We start from the raw sequence: 17779 nt of genomic DNA, 5'->3' as shown, positions 1-17779 counted from the left end.
TTTGGCAACGCAGAGATTTCAGATTGATGGGATGATAGTACTGTCACCTTACAATCCCAAGAAACCAAGGAAAGCAGGGCTGAGTTGAACCTCAGACAACACAAAAATCTATAGCTACTGCATCATACTCAGCTCTTCCTTGATTCATTCAGAAGACTGATCTGTCGCTGAATCTCTTACTTTAAAGACACTAAGCTTGGGAACTGCTCAATATTAAAAGTTTGAGTCATCTCTTTTAATCACTTTTTTAGGCCAAAGATTTCAGCTCTTTGTTTGAATGCCAGAAGTCTTGTTCTACCCATCAGAAAGAATAATAGATAATAGAAAAAAAAGAAAGAAAAATAGATAATGAACTTCCCTGGAGGAAAAATAATGGAATTGGGAGGTGGGCATGTGGTAATCAGACTAAAGACTTAGAGGACTGGGGGAAGGAGGACAACACAAATATGCCACGATGGTCACAGCATCCTTCATTGACGGAACAGTTCCCTTTGGACCAAAAAGAAATTCCACCGCTGTACAAAGGGTGCCTCCTATGACACGATGCATTAAAAAGTTAGAGGGCTTCTTAGATTTACATAATTCAGAATAGAAACTGTGCTTTTTAAGAATGACAGGTTTTTCCATCTGATCAATTTTCTCCTCTTTACCCTATCCCCAAATAGGATAAAAGGCATGACAATAATATTTTATCTTGGTTTGCTTGAAAGTCACATGATTTTACTCACATTCTGTATTTCATTTTTATCGAGAACCTCACAAAACTAGCAAGTACACATAAGTTACTCATCCTGTATAGTTTAGATGTGTCATGAAATGAAAACCAACTTTCTGTCAGTAGAAATTATAATGAACCTAAGTCAAGTTCCCCCAAAACAAAGTATTATTTTATACCTGATGACTAATTCACTGTTCTTCACCTGTTGACCTAGGGAGATATTTTAGCATAGCAAATGACATTGTGTAAATTCACAACCATTTTTAGAGTCAGTAAGAGCAAACCTTAATAATTTAAACAAATCTCTATTTTTGTCTCTCTAAAAACTTTAGAATGTGAGGAACATTAGACAACATTTACTCCATCCCCTCATTTTACAAATGAGGAGGCCACTGTATGTCCTACTGTCAGAGCAAAAGCCTCATCTTCTTTCATATTCATTCCTGCCTTTATGCTCCTAGCTTAAGCCAGTAACAATTAGGCCCCGGTTCTGACATTCTACTTCCCAGTCTATCTGCAGGCATTTTTCATCCCATATATTTTATATTTGTCATAAAATGAAAATCAACTTTCTATCAGTAGAAGCTATAATGAACCTAAGTCAAGTTTCCAGTTCATACAAGTTCATATTTGACATGGATATGAGCTACGTATACTCAGAAATCTAGACCACAGGTGGTTGTGGGCTTTATGTATGAGTAATCTGTTGCCTCTATTATTGCCCTCTTCAATTGCTTTCTATAATGCTTCTGGAAACTGAAACCCACAAAGCAAGAATGTAGAACTGTTCCCGTGTCCAAAACCAGAGTGTCTACAATCACTTGCAATGGGCCTTGATTGGTAGCTCTTATGATCTATTCTTAATTATCTAGAGGTGAATTGTTTTTCTCTGAGACAATATTACAACTCAAGCAGGAGCCAAATAAAAGAATAAAAGAGGCATAGGAATAAGCCAATCCTAATATCGCAACTGTCTAAAAATTTCTAAATATGACATAGTAAGAATACAATTTTAAGTAAGAGAACAACTATGAGCTTTTAAAACATCACCACCTTTTGCTTTTGTGTCTTAGCTTTCTTTAACAAGCCAGGTTACACCATGGAGATACATCATTTGCAGATGTAAATTACATGAATTTAGCTTGCAGGAACCATAGGACCTCTGCTCTGGCCCTGCTCCAGCCACACCCCTCCCCATCAGACAAGGAGTTCACAGGGCCAAATGGATGTGCTTCCCTAAAATAAGCAGCCCCAAGCCTACCTCCAGGACATACACAGGCACTTCCCCACCACCGGAGGCACCCCCTCAACGGGGATGCCTCCGCTCAATGGCAGGTATTTCTAATGGGTATGGACATAGCTTAGATACATGGGACAGGATGCCCACGTTTGTGCATGAAAGGGCCCTCACTGAATGCAAGGGAGTCACAAGGGGACAGGGAGCTAGCACTGAGAAGGGAAGAGGGGCAAGCCAGAGGTGAAGCCATGTTTCAGCATGGAGCTGCAAGATATCTGAGAATTCTACATTTGAACTCAGGTATATGAAGGTGTATTTGGCAAGGAATAGACTTTGTCTATTTCTACATGGAATATATAGAATAATATATTTTACTTGATGGTGGTTTTGATGTCTTACTTTTCAATATTTGATTTAAGGTATGTGTGCCTTCTTTTCTACTTCTGTCCTAGGTCCCACACTTGCTAGGAGCCAACCCAATAGGGATTTAACTTAGGGAAATTCTATACCATGTAATCAGGGAAGAGAGGAAGCCACAAAATTTTTAAAATGCTGTAGTTCCCCTTATCCCTCCAATCAATAAGAGCAAACTTAAGCATGCACAAGAGACAAGAGGTCTGAATATACCCAGTTCCCAGCTGTCTCTCAGGATGAACTTACTACATTGAGTGACATTTTCATGCTTAAAAATCTTTGTCTTTCATACATGAGGGCTCCTAACACAATCAAGTTCCTTCAACTGGTATATTCTTGAAGAAACAGTCATGCTTTCTTATGGGAAAAAAACACTGGTTATGCAGGACGTACTGAGCCGTCTCCAACATAGCACCTTCCTGAGAGATTTTCATGGGTAGTTTTTATGATTCCTGGATGTAAATTTAAGCTTATGAGCAAATTCTGGAAACTAACACATATGTAAACTGCACTTCTCGTATATGTGAGAACTGCTCTTGCAGCCAAGTTACCACCTCAAAGCTGACCTTCAATTCTACAACCCAATTTTACAACTCAAGTTTCAGGGTCAAGACATATGCCATTTTCTCTAACGGGAACAGAATATGACTGAGAAAGAATAATGTGAATGTCAGTGATACCTTTTATCTAATTCAATGGGTAAGACTTGAACTTGGATGCAATGTGAGTCCCTGGATTTCAGAAGGCAGGGGAAAAGGACTAAACTGAGCTTGAGAATAGGTCATAAGGTTACTGTAACAATAACAATAATATCACTTGAGCATATAAAATCTGAAATGTTCCAAAATATAAAACTCTTTGGGCACTGACAAGACCTTCAAAGGAAATGCTCACTGGAGCATTTTGGATTTCAGTGAAAGTATGTAATGTAAATATTCCAAAATTTAAAAAAAAAATTCTAAATCCAAAATACCTCTGGTCCCAAGTGTTTCAAATCAGGAGTGCTCAATCTGTAATAATAACATTTATAAAGTACATGACTGAACCTATATTCTCACTAAATTTACTGTCATTTAAAATAATAAAATATGTTAACTAAAATATATGTATTCCATTTCATCATCTATGAGCATAAGTTTGGTCTCTTTCACTGTGAAAAATCTGTGATTCTATAGCTATTCTATTTATGTTATCCTGGAAAAGTTAGGTCAGGAATTTAAGAATATTGCTCTCCCAGCTTTGCTCAATCAAACCTTCTCTAGAGAACTGCTGCTAACTATATGTCAGTGTAAACTTGATTTAAGTGGAAAGAGCCTCTTAAAATGAGTCATAAATGTAAGAAAGGGTCTAAAGACCCAACGGTAAAGAGCTTTGTACAAAGTTCTATCACCTGCACGAAAGTGAAGTGAGAAACTCTGACCCCCACCAAAAAAAAAAAGCATTACACGTTATTTTTGGACAAATGTTCAGATTAGCTCATGCAGTAGATCCAAAGTAGATAGCATATTTGTTTAGGAAAGATTAACTTAAATCAGTGGAAAAAACTATAAATCCTTTTAAGCCATAAACCAAGGGCGTCCAGTTACACGAACTGGTGGGTAGTCTGCCTGGGTCCAGCTGCTCTTTGCAGCCTTGTAACAAATGCCATCCCTTTCATTTGGTATGCGATTTTAAGACTGACAGAAGGGGTTGTTAACCAAAAGAAAATTTTGTTTATTTAAATTTGAAACAAATCTTTGCCCATCGTCAATTTTGTTTCACTACTCTGCTTTTTAGTTAGAATATATTATTTCAGTTTCAGAGCACATCTAAAAAATAAAATGTGACATTAAGTTTATTATAGATTTATTGAACTTACCGGGGAAGGAATGAAGGCTTCATGAAACTTCTTTGGATTAATTCTCAATACACCCTTTAAAACAAAAAATAAAGTTTGTGAAAATCTAGCTATATATTCACGATTTTCCCACATGTATGTTATTCTCCAATAAAAAGTTTTAAAATTAAACAGGTCAATTGAGAAAACAGATGTATAATAACTATTCATTAAATGCAGGAAACACAATTTATGTTGATATCTGAAATAGAGGGTTCTATCAAAAACAGAAAGCTTAGACTGGCACCTTGGTGTGAACAAGCAAAGGTAAGGAACAACAGAGCTCGGCACAGAGTGGGAAAGTGGCAACTATTAGGATTTTAGGTGCCCCTATATGCTAGCCTTCAAATTTAAACCTTGACTTTACAAACAAGATTACCTAGGGATTGTGCCTCACTATATAGAGGCCTTTTTTTTCTCCCAGTTTCAAGATCTTTCCACAATTGCTTGTTTCTGTGACAATTTTCAAAGTGATACAGGTTGATTTCCAACCTAGATACTGAGCCTTATGAAACTGGATGCATTATTTTTTACTCTGGCCCCTCTGCAGAGCTGAAGAGTCAATAATTCAAAATGGTCCATAACCAGCTCTTAATGCAAACTGGAATCCTGGCTCCAACAGCCAGGCCACCCAGTCTGCCTTCAACTTCATGTTATTCCAGCACCAAATCAGGGTCTGCTTCTATTTACACACAGGGGTGCAGGTGGGGGCCTCTTCAATAGCAGTTCAGTATTTCAGGCTCTTGCAGGAAGCTGTAACGCTTCCCAGGTTCCAGCTGTAGTCTCAGGCCACTGGAACACATGGATGGAAGCAGTTATTTTTCTAACAGCCAGACTCAAAGGATATCTTGAGAAAGTGTTTTAAATAACATTTCCCCCTAAAACGTTTAAAGACTCAAAGATACATAATTAACAAAACAGGCAATAAAATAAAGCAGAAAATAATTTCCTTCTGCACTGTACCATGTTTAAATTACAAATGTCCATGCCACAGTTTACAATATCATGAACACTCAAATAGACTACTACAAATGATCATTCAGTCCTTAATTCAACAATTAATTATTGAGTACGGACTATATTCAAGACCCTGAGACACACTGATGGAGAAGATAATGATTAACTAAGCTCAATCCCTATTTTAAAGGAAAACACAAAGCAGAGGTACAGCTTACTTTCATAGCGAGGGCACCAGAAGAGGCTTCAGAGATGGTATCTGACCTAGTCCTTTACAGAAGAGCAAAATTTGCAAATAAATCAGATGAGAAGTATAGTAGAGGACACTGTGTTAGCAAAAGTGGTTAAGAGGGCACTCACTAACTCTTCTCCATTGTGCGATAACTCTGCCTAGCACAGAAGAGGGAGGGACCAGGAGATAAGGTTGGCAAAGCTCCCCAAGGCCAGTCCCTTGTTAAGAGTGTCACAGTAAATCCACTTCTAGACAGCTGTTTCTTGTTGAGGGAAGGAGGGAAAAAACTTACATTTAACCTAAATATTCATCCACTCACTCAACAAATATTTCCTAACGAATAGCATGGCAGGCACCATGTCAAGTGAGGGGGTACAGGGGAGACTAACAACAGACAGTCTCTACCATCACAGAGTTTACAGTCTCGTGACGGGAAGAGACTCCAAACAAACGAAAGTCAATTCATTGAAATTAAATGTTTAACAATTTCATTTTCTGATTCCAGATGCTTTTCTCTGGCCTAAGTTTTTTTTTCAATTCCTATTCTTCTATCATCCCTTGTCGCTCAATGAATGGTTAGCATATGAACAAGTATAGAGATCAGAATGCCTCTAGCTTTGAAAATGCCTTTAATTGCAGGGCACTCAGACAGGCCAGGCTGGGCCCAGGGAAAAGAGACAGGTTGCTCAAGGCTGCATCCAGGCTCTATTTAAAAGAAAAGATGTTAAGATGACCTTGAAGATTTTACCCTTGATTCTCTATCCCAAACTTCCCAATATACACAAAAGCACACAAGGAAGAATAGAAACCTGGTTCCACAATAGCATTTGCAAATTTGACTGGAGCATAACTCTGAAGAACTGGACCTTGGAAACAGAGCCCTTGAGAGAATGCAGATCACACTAAGAAAGCAGAAACTCCCACAAAGCTCCGCAGCAGACCAGAGTTGTTCCTATAGCCTGAGAGAAGCAGCTGGCAGTAAAGTCTGTCAAAAACAAATGGTCTTTTAACTAAAGGATACTTCCCACAGATCTCTTGTCTTACCTACAAAAGTCCAAGGCTTTCATTTCTATAGCCATCCCCTAACCTGACCCAATTGCCCATCTCCCATCTTCTTCCTAAAGCACTTCCCTAGGCCTGGAACTTGATCAGTGAGGATCCCACAGCCTCCATCTCTTCTCCGGATGCTCCTGATTCTTCACCTTAATTGAAACCTGGCTGTTCCCTGATGTTATTGCTTCTCTCAAGTGCTCTCAAAGGGAGTCTATTTTATCTCTCATAACCCATGTACCTCAGGGACCAGGGGAGGAAGGTCTCTTTGCTTCCCCATCATGGCTTTAAAAGTATTTTTTCCTCCATTCTCTTTCAAAAATCCCAGATCCTTTGAAGTTCATACCATTAGCACCTCCTTGGTGCTGTCATCCTCAAATTTATGGGTGGGTCAAAGCTCCAATTCACTAACATTTTGACTAGCAGCTCACTGCCTTCCTCTCTATCCTCACTACTATATATATTTTTGGGACTTCACATCCATGTTGAAGACCAAGCAACCCTAGCCTGTCACTCTAACTACCATTTGCTCCCCTACCCCACCTACTCTCTCCCACATTCACAGCCTGGATCCCGTCAGCACTACTAATGACACTACTTCAAAAAAAAAAAATTCAAATATCGCACTTTCCGATGGCAATCTTCTGTCTACTTATGGTAGAAACCCCACTTCAACAACTCTTCAATTTCACTAAGATCTCCAACCCAAACCTGTGACCACATTGTCACCATTCATTGTCCTCCCACTGTTTACTCCCTTCTCTAGCCACCTAATTGCCATGGCCTGTCATTATCTATTAACGTTGCAAATCCTGAACAAACCTCTTACTCTGATACTCAACCAGCAAAAGGCCTTGAAGATTTTACCCTTGATTCTCTACTCTCAACTAACCCCAGCTATCTGCTTTCTCCCTTCCTATACCCAACGAGCTAAACAGTACCATAGAAAACCACCACACAACTGGGCTAAATCAGTCTAACCGGCAATCACAAACATACTGTATTTGGCTTGTTGAGAGTCCTTAAAACTGAGGAATTTCACACATATAAAATACATATTTCCAGATATTCTTGAAAAATCATAAGATCTAACAGCTTTGAACAGGGTTCTCCAAATGACAGCAACCACCTAACCTGAATAACAGACGCTCCTCTTACAGTAATAAAAACAAAACTCAAGTGCCACTTACGCAGGCATACAACATGCCACACACTCTTTGAAGAGCTTTGTATCGATCAGCTAATTTAACCCTCACAACAACCCTATGAGGTAGATACTATTATCCTTGTTTTTACAGATGAGGAAACTGAGGCACTGAGCGGTTAAGAAAATTGCCCGCTTTCACATCACATTCAAGGCCAGACAATGTGGCTCCAGACTCCATGCTCTCAACTACTGTGAACAGCCTCTCTCTCTGTTTGCCACGGTCACCACCAGGGCCTCTTCACTCATGTATGCCAGCTATCCCTCTTGCCCAAAAACTCAGCACCACATTCCAACCCTTGCTTTTCTCTGTCTTGGTTAATGGCAACATCAGCCAGCCAGCTGCTCAATTCGAAAACTCAGCAAGCATCAGGGATGCCTCCCTCTGCCTCACCTTCCATATCTCATCCATCACCATGTCACATCAGTTCTAGCCCCACATCCATCCATCCACTCCTCTCCATCTTCACTGCCACTTTCTTGTTCCCATCTCCATGTTTTCTGACCTGGTTTACTTTGATAGCTTCCTGAGTGGCCTCTCAGCTTCCACTCTATTCATCTCACAATTCCCAGAGAGGTATGTTCAAAGCATGAAACAGATTATTTTCTTCCCCTGCTTAACAGCCTTCAGTGACTTCCTGCTGCTCTTTGAACAAAATCCAATTCTCCAGCATAGCCTAGAGACCCTACATGACTTGGCTGCTGCCTAACTCTCCACTTGTCCCATAATACAACTCCCTTTGCTCACAATGTTCCAACAGGCTTCCTTCTCATTTCTCAGAAACACCAAGCCTTCTTCTGCTTGCTGCTGTTCTACTAGCTGAGCTCTCCACCTATGTTCTTCTCCCCATTCTTCAATTGGCTGATTCATTCTCATCTCAGATAACCCACAGATCATCTCACAGAGGCTTTCCCTAACAACCCTACTAAAGAGGCTCTCTCTAATTATTCTCTCTCACCCTTCCCATTTCCTTATTAGCAATGATCAGTCTATAATTTCTTCTCTTTTTCTTTAGTTGTTTTTCCTTACCTCCCCAGTGACTTGCCTAACTTGCTCACTGGTATATGCTTGGCACTGAGTAAGAAGTCAAGAAACATTTGTTGCACTAATTAATTAATTAATGCCTGCAGAGCTAAAGTTCTCTCATCACCCCCAGTATTAATGTTATGAATATCACCTCTCCCTTCTAAGCGACTGGGCATTCCACTGTAACATCACATCTATTCCCCTCATCTTTAATTCATCCCCAAGTATTCTCCAGCTGATTTTACTCTTTAAAAAAAAAAAAAAAAAAAAGAGACAGGGTCTCACTCTGTTGCCCAGGCTGGAGCACAATGGCATGATCATGACTTACCATAGCCTCCAACTCCAGGACTCAAGCGATCCTCCTGCCTCAGCCTCCCCAGTAGCTAGGAATACAGGTGTACATCACCATGCCTGGCTGATTTTTATTTTGTACAGATGAAGTCTCACTATGTTGCCTAGGCTGGTCTTAAACTTCTGGCCTCAAGCAATCTTCCCACCTCAGCCTTCTAAAGTGCTGGGATTACAGGCGTGAGCCACCACACCCTGCCTGATTTCACTCTTAACAAATGGTGAAGATCCTAGAAACTAGTTCATCCTGTCCTCTATCTTCCTGGACTAGGATTTTTCAGAGAGCCAATAACAACTTCACACCAATATTCTATTCTAAGAGGAACTCTGACATCATGACTAAGACAGCTCTGGAGACTTAGCCTGAACTTCCTTTAGCCAAAGCATCTTTTGGGATCTGAAACAGCCAATTCTACCATGTTCATACCCATGTCACCTTGCTCATCACCCTAAACTGGAGCCCCTTCCAGGCTTGTCTATCCCCTACTCTAATCTCTCCCAACATCTCCTATAACAACCTCTCAGTACTCTACCTATGAAGAGAGAAATGAAATACATTTTTTGATGTGAGAATTTATTATTATTTTTTAAACTTCAAAACTACATGTACATGATCATGTGTTACTGTTATTGCCATTTCAAACACTGGAAAGAGGAGACTGTGGTCTCCTCTTCCCACATAGGAAAAAATACTAATGAAATGTCAAAGTATTAGTTAAGGTATTGAAAACAAAATAAAAATACTCTACTCCTGTTTTTTTTAAATCCCCCTACAATCTCTCGATAAAAGTTTCTTCTCTGGATAGGGAGAAAAAAAAGAGGTCAAAAGAGATGAGTTTGAATACAAAAGTTAACAAAAGTTTATAAGTATCTCTAATACACTTAATTTTCTCCATCAGCATTAAAACATCCTTTCTTGTCTGGCCTTTTACCTTACCCCGCAAGGCTTGCACACATAAAGTTTATATCAAGCAGCAGATGGACTCTGTTTCTCTGCCTATGAAAATCTTATTTACAGTGTTGTATATTTCACACGGTGACCTCATATCTGGAACCCATTCCTTTTCCCATCTGCAAAGAACAACTGTTCTCATATGTTGGGGGGAGGCCCTGGCTGCAGAGTCCCATGATGTCACAGGCCAGAAGGAATCACTTACAAACTCCTGGGAATTAGAGTTGTTATATTGATCAGATTTTTGTTTTGTTTTGTTTGAGTATCAGCAACGAGTTGCTTCAAAATAAAAAACTAAAAGGGAGCTGAAGCTAATACCATTGCAGAACGCTGTCCTCTCCTTATCTCTAGACAGGTATAATTCTATAGCCAAAATTCTAGGCTAGTTTTCTTTCAAGTTCTAAAAACTGAAGTTCCCCCCACTCTTCTTCAAAAGACAGTATCTGGATCCTTTATTCAGTCAGTAAGTAAATATTTATTCAATATAAATGTATTAAGCAACAGTCAAACGCCAGGCACTGAGCTAACTTCTGGAACAAGACGTGACCCTGCCATCAAGGACATGAATAGTCTATTTGGGGGAAACATAAAAGCCAAGAAATGGTGGTAAGTTTAGAATAAAGGGAAAACAAAAAAGTCAACTACAGGAAAACACTAACAGCCAACTCTACCTGGAGAATTAAAATGAGGCTTCTCAAAGTGGGTAACATTTAGGCAGGGACTTAAAAGGTAAGCACCATTACATAAAGACAGCAGGAGAAAGCATTCCAAGCACCAGGAAGAGCATGCACAAAGTCACAGAGACATCAAGTAGCACAGTTTTTAGAGGAAAAGACTGGAAGGCTCAGGGTGAATGGAGGAGAGTGTTCCTGGAGGAGAGTGCAGGAGGATGAGAATGGAAAGGCACAATGGGTCCTCCTACGTGAAACAAGAGGAGGGCCAAGAAACTTACAGATAAAATGGTGTTTGGGATATGGGCTGAATGATGAAGAGCAAATGAATGGATTAATGAATGGACTAACATCCAAATGCAGCTTCATCTCTCTTAAGAGAGGCCTTGTCAAATAAATCCAGGGAAAGCTTTAAAAAAAAGAAACACCAATAGGGCTGGGTGTGGTGGCTCACACCTGTAATCCCAGCACTTTGGGAGGCTAAGGCAGGAGGATCACTTGAGGTCAGGAGTTCAAGACCAGCCTGGCCAACATGGTGAAACCCCATCTCTACTAAAAATACAAAAATTAGCCAGGCATGATGGCATGACTAATTTTTACCTTCTGTAATCCTAACTACTCAGGAGGCTGAGACACAAGAATCGCTTGAATCCAGGAGGCAGAGGCTGCAGTGAGCCAAGATTGTACTGCACTCCAGCCTGGGCAAAAGAGTGAGACTTTCTCAAAAAATAAATAAATAATAAATTAAAACCACCAAGAGTGCTCCAAGAATCAGAAAAACCAACTCATTTTTTAAAAGACAGTTTTCTTTCTTCTATCGATCATGTGTGCACTTGACCACAGATAAATACAGAAAGGTAAAGAAAGGTGAAGGAAGGAAGGAAGGAAGGAAGGGAGGAAGGAAGGGAGGGAGGGAGGGAGGGAGGGGACAAAAGGGAAGAGAAGATGACAGTATCTGTAAATTGGTTAGATCTTCAGCCAAAAACACAAATACAGAAGCTGGGCTCTCAGAATAAGAGAAAACGGAACACAGCATTTTCAAGTGAGCCAGGTAGCACATGGCAATATTTCTATACTAATGAAAGTATTATGAAATAGACTTAATTCACAGAATATGTGGCCCTGCCTCCCTCCCCAGCCTACCACCTGCCTGATAGTTTATGCCCAAGGAGGCCTAAGCTGCCATACTCCATGTTGTTTCACAAGTTCACGTTTTTGTTAGCACCACTGCCTCTCCATACCTCCCACACACATATCACTCATCTGATAGGCCCAAACTAGACCCTCAATACCTACCACGAGGGTCACCAACTCCAGGAAGCCTCTCCAGAACCTCAGCCTACACAGTTTCCCCGTTTCCCCCCAATATTTTGCCATATACCCTGGTCACCCTTTTATCTGAGTACTTGCCATTTTATCCCCAAATCATCTGTTCACATGACTGCCTCCCACCACTGGGCTGCAAGCTGAAGTACAGCAAGGCAATCTTGTCTACCTCCATGTCAAAGGCACCCATGCTGCACACTTATTCTAACCATAACTGTTCCTGGCTCACAATGGATGCTCCATAAACATTTGTTCAGCCAAACCACTGAACTAGCTTGTAAACATAGTTTGTAAAGTATAAAGCACTCAACAAATACTGTCTATTGTTGTTTACTGCTTCCTTTCCAACCTCATCCATTTTTCTCCGTCGTTCAGCATCCACATGCTCCAGAAAACCTGAACTATTCAATGTTTCGTATATCCAAACCCAATTTCTCACTTCTATTGTAGTAGCTCACACTGGTCCCTACATTTGTAAAGCTCTCTCTTATCTTCACTTATTCAAACTGCACCAATCCATGGCCTGGCTCAAATATGTCACTTCCAATAAAGCATCTCTAGGCAATCCTAATGGGAAATAGTGGTTCCCTCCTCTCAAATCTCAGTGCACTTTGCCCGTCCTGTCTTGTGGTGCTTATTACCTCTAAATGTACTGTAGTTCTAAGAAGAATCTGTTACCTCATCATCTCTGTTATGCCATCATAACAGCCCTGCACCTGTTACATCATCATCTCTCTGAAAGCATATAGCACAGAACAGGAAATAGTTTAATAGATTGTTTTGGATTCTACATATTCAGAGAATAGCCTTCCAGTAGATTTTAAGCACCTGGATGAGTGTTCCTCTCTTCAAGCCTTCCGAAACATCCTCCTTGGACATGTAAGTTTCAAATATGCTCTTTTTCTTCCCTCGTGTGGACTTGTTCTTTGACTTTTTGTCACCTGGCGAAGCACCAATGTCATGTGGACCAGCCACAGAAGACACACCTAGAAACAGGAGGCAGCAATCAACTCTTTCCTCAAACATCTGTGTATTTTTAAAACTGGAGATATTATACCTTTTTACAATTATTATTTAAAGAGACCAACAAGAGACTGAAACTCCCTGATGGTGATTTTGAACAATAACAAAAAGGAAAGAGTGGCTAAGAAAACATGAATAAAATATACACAGATGAGACTTGAGTTTTAAATCAGCACAACACGCATGGAACATAATCTGAATAATGAGCTCAGTATTCTTTGCTATTTATAGACATAAACTTTTTGAAAATAGAAATTACTAAAAGATTGCCACTTTTCTAGAGGAAATTAAACAGCTGTACTTAATACAACAATAAATTAAGACAGCAAGAAACCACATCTAATTCTAGAATAAATCACACAGGATACTTAACAGGTTACTAAAAGAATTATAGTAGCCCTCAGTCCTAAAAGACACCCTCCACTTCACACCCATTCCACTTTCATTTCAGTTCTCCAGTTATTCAGGCAGACTCCATTTTCCTTTTACTACCTCTGGGGGTCCCCAGGGGCCGGAGGTTCATTCTGTAGTCAGGATGGCTCATTATTGGCTCCAAGGTCACTCTTCTCTCCAGATCCAGGGAAACCTCCACTGCTCAGCTCAGAGTTCCCGCCTTGAGCAGCTCTGTTGTCATTCGCTGAAACCAAGAAGAGATTGGTAATTGGAGAGCGGTTAAGCTGTAGCCTCCTCTGTCCTCTCAGAAATTTAGTAGTTCAATGGCAAAGGCAACATGGTGCCCCTCCGGGGTTCTGGCATCACATTCTCTGGGGCAGTTAGTCAAGCACACCATCTGTCTCGAGTTTCTTTTCAAGGCCTTCACCCTCACAGGCACCACCAGACTGCTTCTTTGGGCCACTTCAACTAAACATCTCCACAAATGGGGCAATAATGTGAAAAATAAGGAATCCTGCGGTTCTATTCGCTTGTGAAATGCACAAAAATATAAAGAAATATAGTTTTGAAAAGTGATAATAAACATCTAGAATCTAAAAGCTGTAATGGAATAGGTACTAAACTGGGGCTCAATATGTGGCATTTACTAAGTCCAACTCCGGACAAATGATATACCTCTATGAAACCAAGTAAGTCAATTCCTTAGAATCCACCAACAAAACCTAATTCATTGTCACAACTTGATGTCCCAAACTATGCAGGGAGCCCCAGATGATTCACACGCTTTCAAAACATGGCAATACTGTAATTAGACGTCTCTTCCCCTACTCTTACCTGCCATCACCTCAAACCAGTTGTCTCATCAGAAGCTCAAACAGCTGTATCTAAGTATAAGAGCAGCTGCCAGGATCAGCAGGCTGGAATGTGGGGCCCTACAGCTGGCCCCTGGCCTCCCACCTGGATGCTGAACATGTCATCACAACTTCTACTTTCTAGTCTCTGCTGGCCACCAGCCCAGGAGTCAAGTCTATATTTGAAATTTTTGTGGGCAGCCTGAGTTCCCACAAAATGAATCAAGATGTCATTCTGAACACTAGCTTCCATTTCCTCTATATTTCCCACACACATCCTTCACCAAAATGATGTAATTTCTCTTTAAATTGAAATTAATACTAACTCAGCAGAAGAAAAGCAATGGAGACAAAGGATAATAGGCCACTTAGGGAAAGATAAAGAGATTCACAGATAAAGCCAATCCAGTTGAAAGAAGAGAGAGAAAGAGATGGCCTTATATAAACAGCAAGGGAATGGGAAAGGCAGATGGAGGAGTCAAGACTGTCTGAGGGCTTAATACAGAAATGCATTTATCCACTCATTAATTTCACACATATTTCTTCAAGGCACTACACTAGACAAAATGAAGGATAAGTGGTAAGCACTATGTTTTTTTAAAATGTGGATAAATGTACAGATGATAGGAGAGAAAGAGTATCTCCAGGTCAGGAAACCTGAGAGTACTTTAGGAGAGATTTTGAAGAACTAAGAGTGTGAGGAAAGCATACTGTTGGCAAAAGGAAATAAAAATAGAGGCGCAAACAGAAAATACAGGCGAGTTCTCGCAAAATTAATTCCATTTGGATAGGGTCCAGCCTATATGAAGGGAAGCAGTGGCAAGGAAATTAAAACAAGTTGGAAGGTCTAAAAAACTAGGCCAGTTTTTCAAAAGCACTAGGGAGTTTTCAAAGCATGAATGAGCAGAAGAGAAAAACAACAGATTAGAATTGTTTCAGGAAAAATTAACCTGGTACAGGACTCAGAGTCATCTGGAGTTGACAGATACTAGCAGCAGATGCATCTTAGGAGAAAATCAGAACAGACAGGTGAAAGGAAAGGAAGACCCGAACTTGAGTTCAGGACACTGAAAAGAAGAGGTCCTTACCATGGTATTACACAGGACAAAGTGGCACCACCTAGCAACCAGGCATGTCTGGAAGTGAGCAAGGTGGGAGTGGTTGTGTGAGATTTCTAGGTAGGAGACTGGGAGTTGGTAAAGTTAAAGAAGATGATTAATTCTACTTGGAGAATTATATACCTCCACATGGAGCAATCCACCAAATACTTGAAAACGGAAGCAAAAGAGAGAGAGAAATTAGCCAGTCATTTGCATAAAGATGGTAACACAGAGTGTTCAAGAATGGATGAGATTGCCAAGAAAGGGTACGCAGATGCAGAGGAGGGCATAGGACAAGGAATGAACAAGCAACATTCCCTTCCCCGTGACATCATTGTGAAGGCCTAGTAACCCTGTAGAAGTCCTGGGCACTCTTACCCTGACAAAATCTGGGTTAGGGCAACTTTTAGGAAATGTAAAGAAGTATAAAATATAACAAAGAAGCTAATAAAGATGTAGGAAAAGAACCAACAGGGGCAGGCATTAAGAAAAAAAAGAGAAAAGAGCTCCCAAGTGAGGACAGATCCATGATCAGGGTATGCTCCCACTAGTGACTAAGAATACAAATGCGGCAGCCTTGGTTGGGGCGAGGGGTCGAGAGCAAACTGCCAACAACCCAAAAACAAGCGCTGGAATTGAAAATGGGGCATTACATGTCAATCCTGATTCAGGCAAAAGTTCAAAATGAAGGGGAGTTACTGCCAGGTAAGTGAGATGAGCGGACAGATTTCAATTCCAGTGTCCCTAGGTCAGCTGCATCTGTATCTTTCCTTCACAGCAGTTATCCCAGTTTCTGTAATTAACACCTAACTTGTCTCTTTAGCTCAGGGAGACAAGGAATGTTTGATTGGGTTTGTCATTGTAACTCTGGCGGCTCCCACAGCACCTAGGATAGAATAGGTGCTCAAAAGCTGCTCCATAAATGAATGGATGAATTTGTTTTCATGAACAATCAATGAGAACACCAAGCAGAGCAGGGTCATACCAGGAAACTACATTAAAAACAAGTCAGCAAAGAATGGGGGAAGAATGTAGGACTGAGAAAACAAAATTGGCAAGAATAAGCCGGACAGCTAGGCAGGCAGTAAAGGCCACATTTGGGTACCAAAGCACTAGAAGGAGATGGAAAGACCCTGAGTATATAAAATGCTAAGTAGAAAATGAACAAACAATGGCTGGGCATGGTGGCTCACACCTGTAGTCCTAACACTTTGGGAGGCCAAGGCGGACAGACTGCCTGAGCTCAGGAGTTCAAGACCAGACTGGGCAACATGGCGAAACCCGGTGTCTACTAGAAATACAAAAAATTAGCTGGGCGAGGTGGCATGCGCCTGTAATCCCAACTACTCAGGTGGCTGAGGCACAAGAATTGCTTGAACCCAGGAGGCAGAGGTTGCAGTGAGCCAAGACTGTGCACTCCAGCCTGGGCGACAGAATGAGACTGTCTCAAAAAAGAAAAATGAACAAACAGGCAGGCACAGTGGCTCACGCCTGTAATCCCAGCACTTTGGGAGGCCAAGGCGGGCAGATCACCTGTGGTCGGGAGTTCCAGACCAGCCTGACCAACATGGAGAAACCCTGTCTCTACTAAAAAAACACAAAATTAGTATGCGTGGTGGTGCATGCCTGTAATCCCAGCTACTCAGGAGGCTAAGGCAGGAGAATTGCTTGAACCTGGGAGGCGGAGGTTGCAGTGAGCTGAGATTGTGCCATTGCACTCCAGCCTGGGCAACAAGAACAAAACTCCTTCTCAAAAAAAAAAAAAAAAAAGAAAGAAAGAAAATGAACAAACAAGAAATCTTCTATTCCCTGTGACATAGTTATAAAGGCCCATTAAGCCTGAACAAGTCCCTGGGCACTCCTACCTTGACACATTGAAAGCATGGGCCAGTTTCCAATCCTTACTAACTTCCAGAATGAGGGCCACTGATACACTGCCCAACAGCCCACTGGTCCCTAGAAAAGGTGTCCTACCATGGAAATAGTTATACATTCTTAAGAGCTGGGCTGACATTAGGATGAACAGGCAATAGTGGTCAATAATGTCACATGGTACAAGAAGGCAGGAAGGATGAGGAATGGGGAAAAGGCACTAGACCTCACTAAGGGCAAATCTGAAGAAGGCTTCTGGGTGAAATAAACGGTGTCTTGAGACCCTTTGTATTCCCCAAAACCTAGCACAATGCAGAGTACATAGCAAAGGCTCAAAAATTGGAATAAATGAAGCCTATTTGGGACAGAAGTCAGGTTACAACAAATATATACCAGTGAGAAGCATGAGTAGCAGGGCCAGGACTACAATGGGGCAAGCCAGGCACTTAGGGTGCAAAATTTGAAAACGCAAAGTTCTATGAGTACCAATCCCACACTTGCAGGACCCAGGAGTGAGAGCTTCCTAGA

General features: G+C 41.0%; 1 protein-coding gene across 4 annotated transcripts in view; it reads right to left on the bottom strand.

Moving 5' to 3' along the window:
* DIS3L2 (DIS3 like 3'-5' exoribonuclease 2) overlaps positions 1–17779 on the bottom strand; it is a 373065-nt gene that overhangs the window by 302985 nt on the left and 52301 nt on the right. For all 4 annotated transcript variants that reach the window (XM_054477505.2, XM_054477506.2, XM_054477507.2 and 1 more), the window contains exons 2-4: positions 13528–13672; positions 12841–12998; positions 4228–4281 (exon numbers count right to left, since the gene is read on the bottom strand). In XM_054477505.2, the coding sequence (XP_054333480.1) occupies positions 4228–4281; positions 12841–12998; positions 13528–13579 (264 nt within the window). In that variant the 5' untranslated portion in view covers positions 13580–13672. The remainder of the gene's footprint in view (positions 1–4227; positions 4282–12840; positions 12999–13527; positions 13673–17779) is intronic.

This window comes from Pongo pygmaeus, chromosome 11 (genome assembly GCF_028885625.2).
Source record: "Pongo pygmaeus isolate AG05252 chromosome 11, NHGRI_mPonPyg2-v2.0_pri, whole genome shotgun sequence".
NCBI classification, from domain to species: domain Eukaryota; kingdom Metazoa; phylum Chordata; class Mammalia; order Primates; family Hominidae; genus Pongo; species Pongo pygmaeus.
The sequence above is the reverse complement of the archived record's forward strand: the minus strand, read 5'-3'. Positions and strand labels throughout refer to the sequence as shown.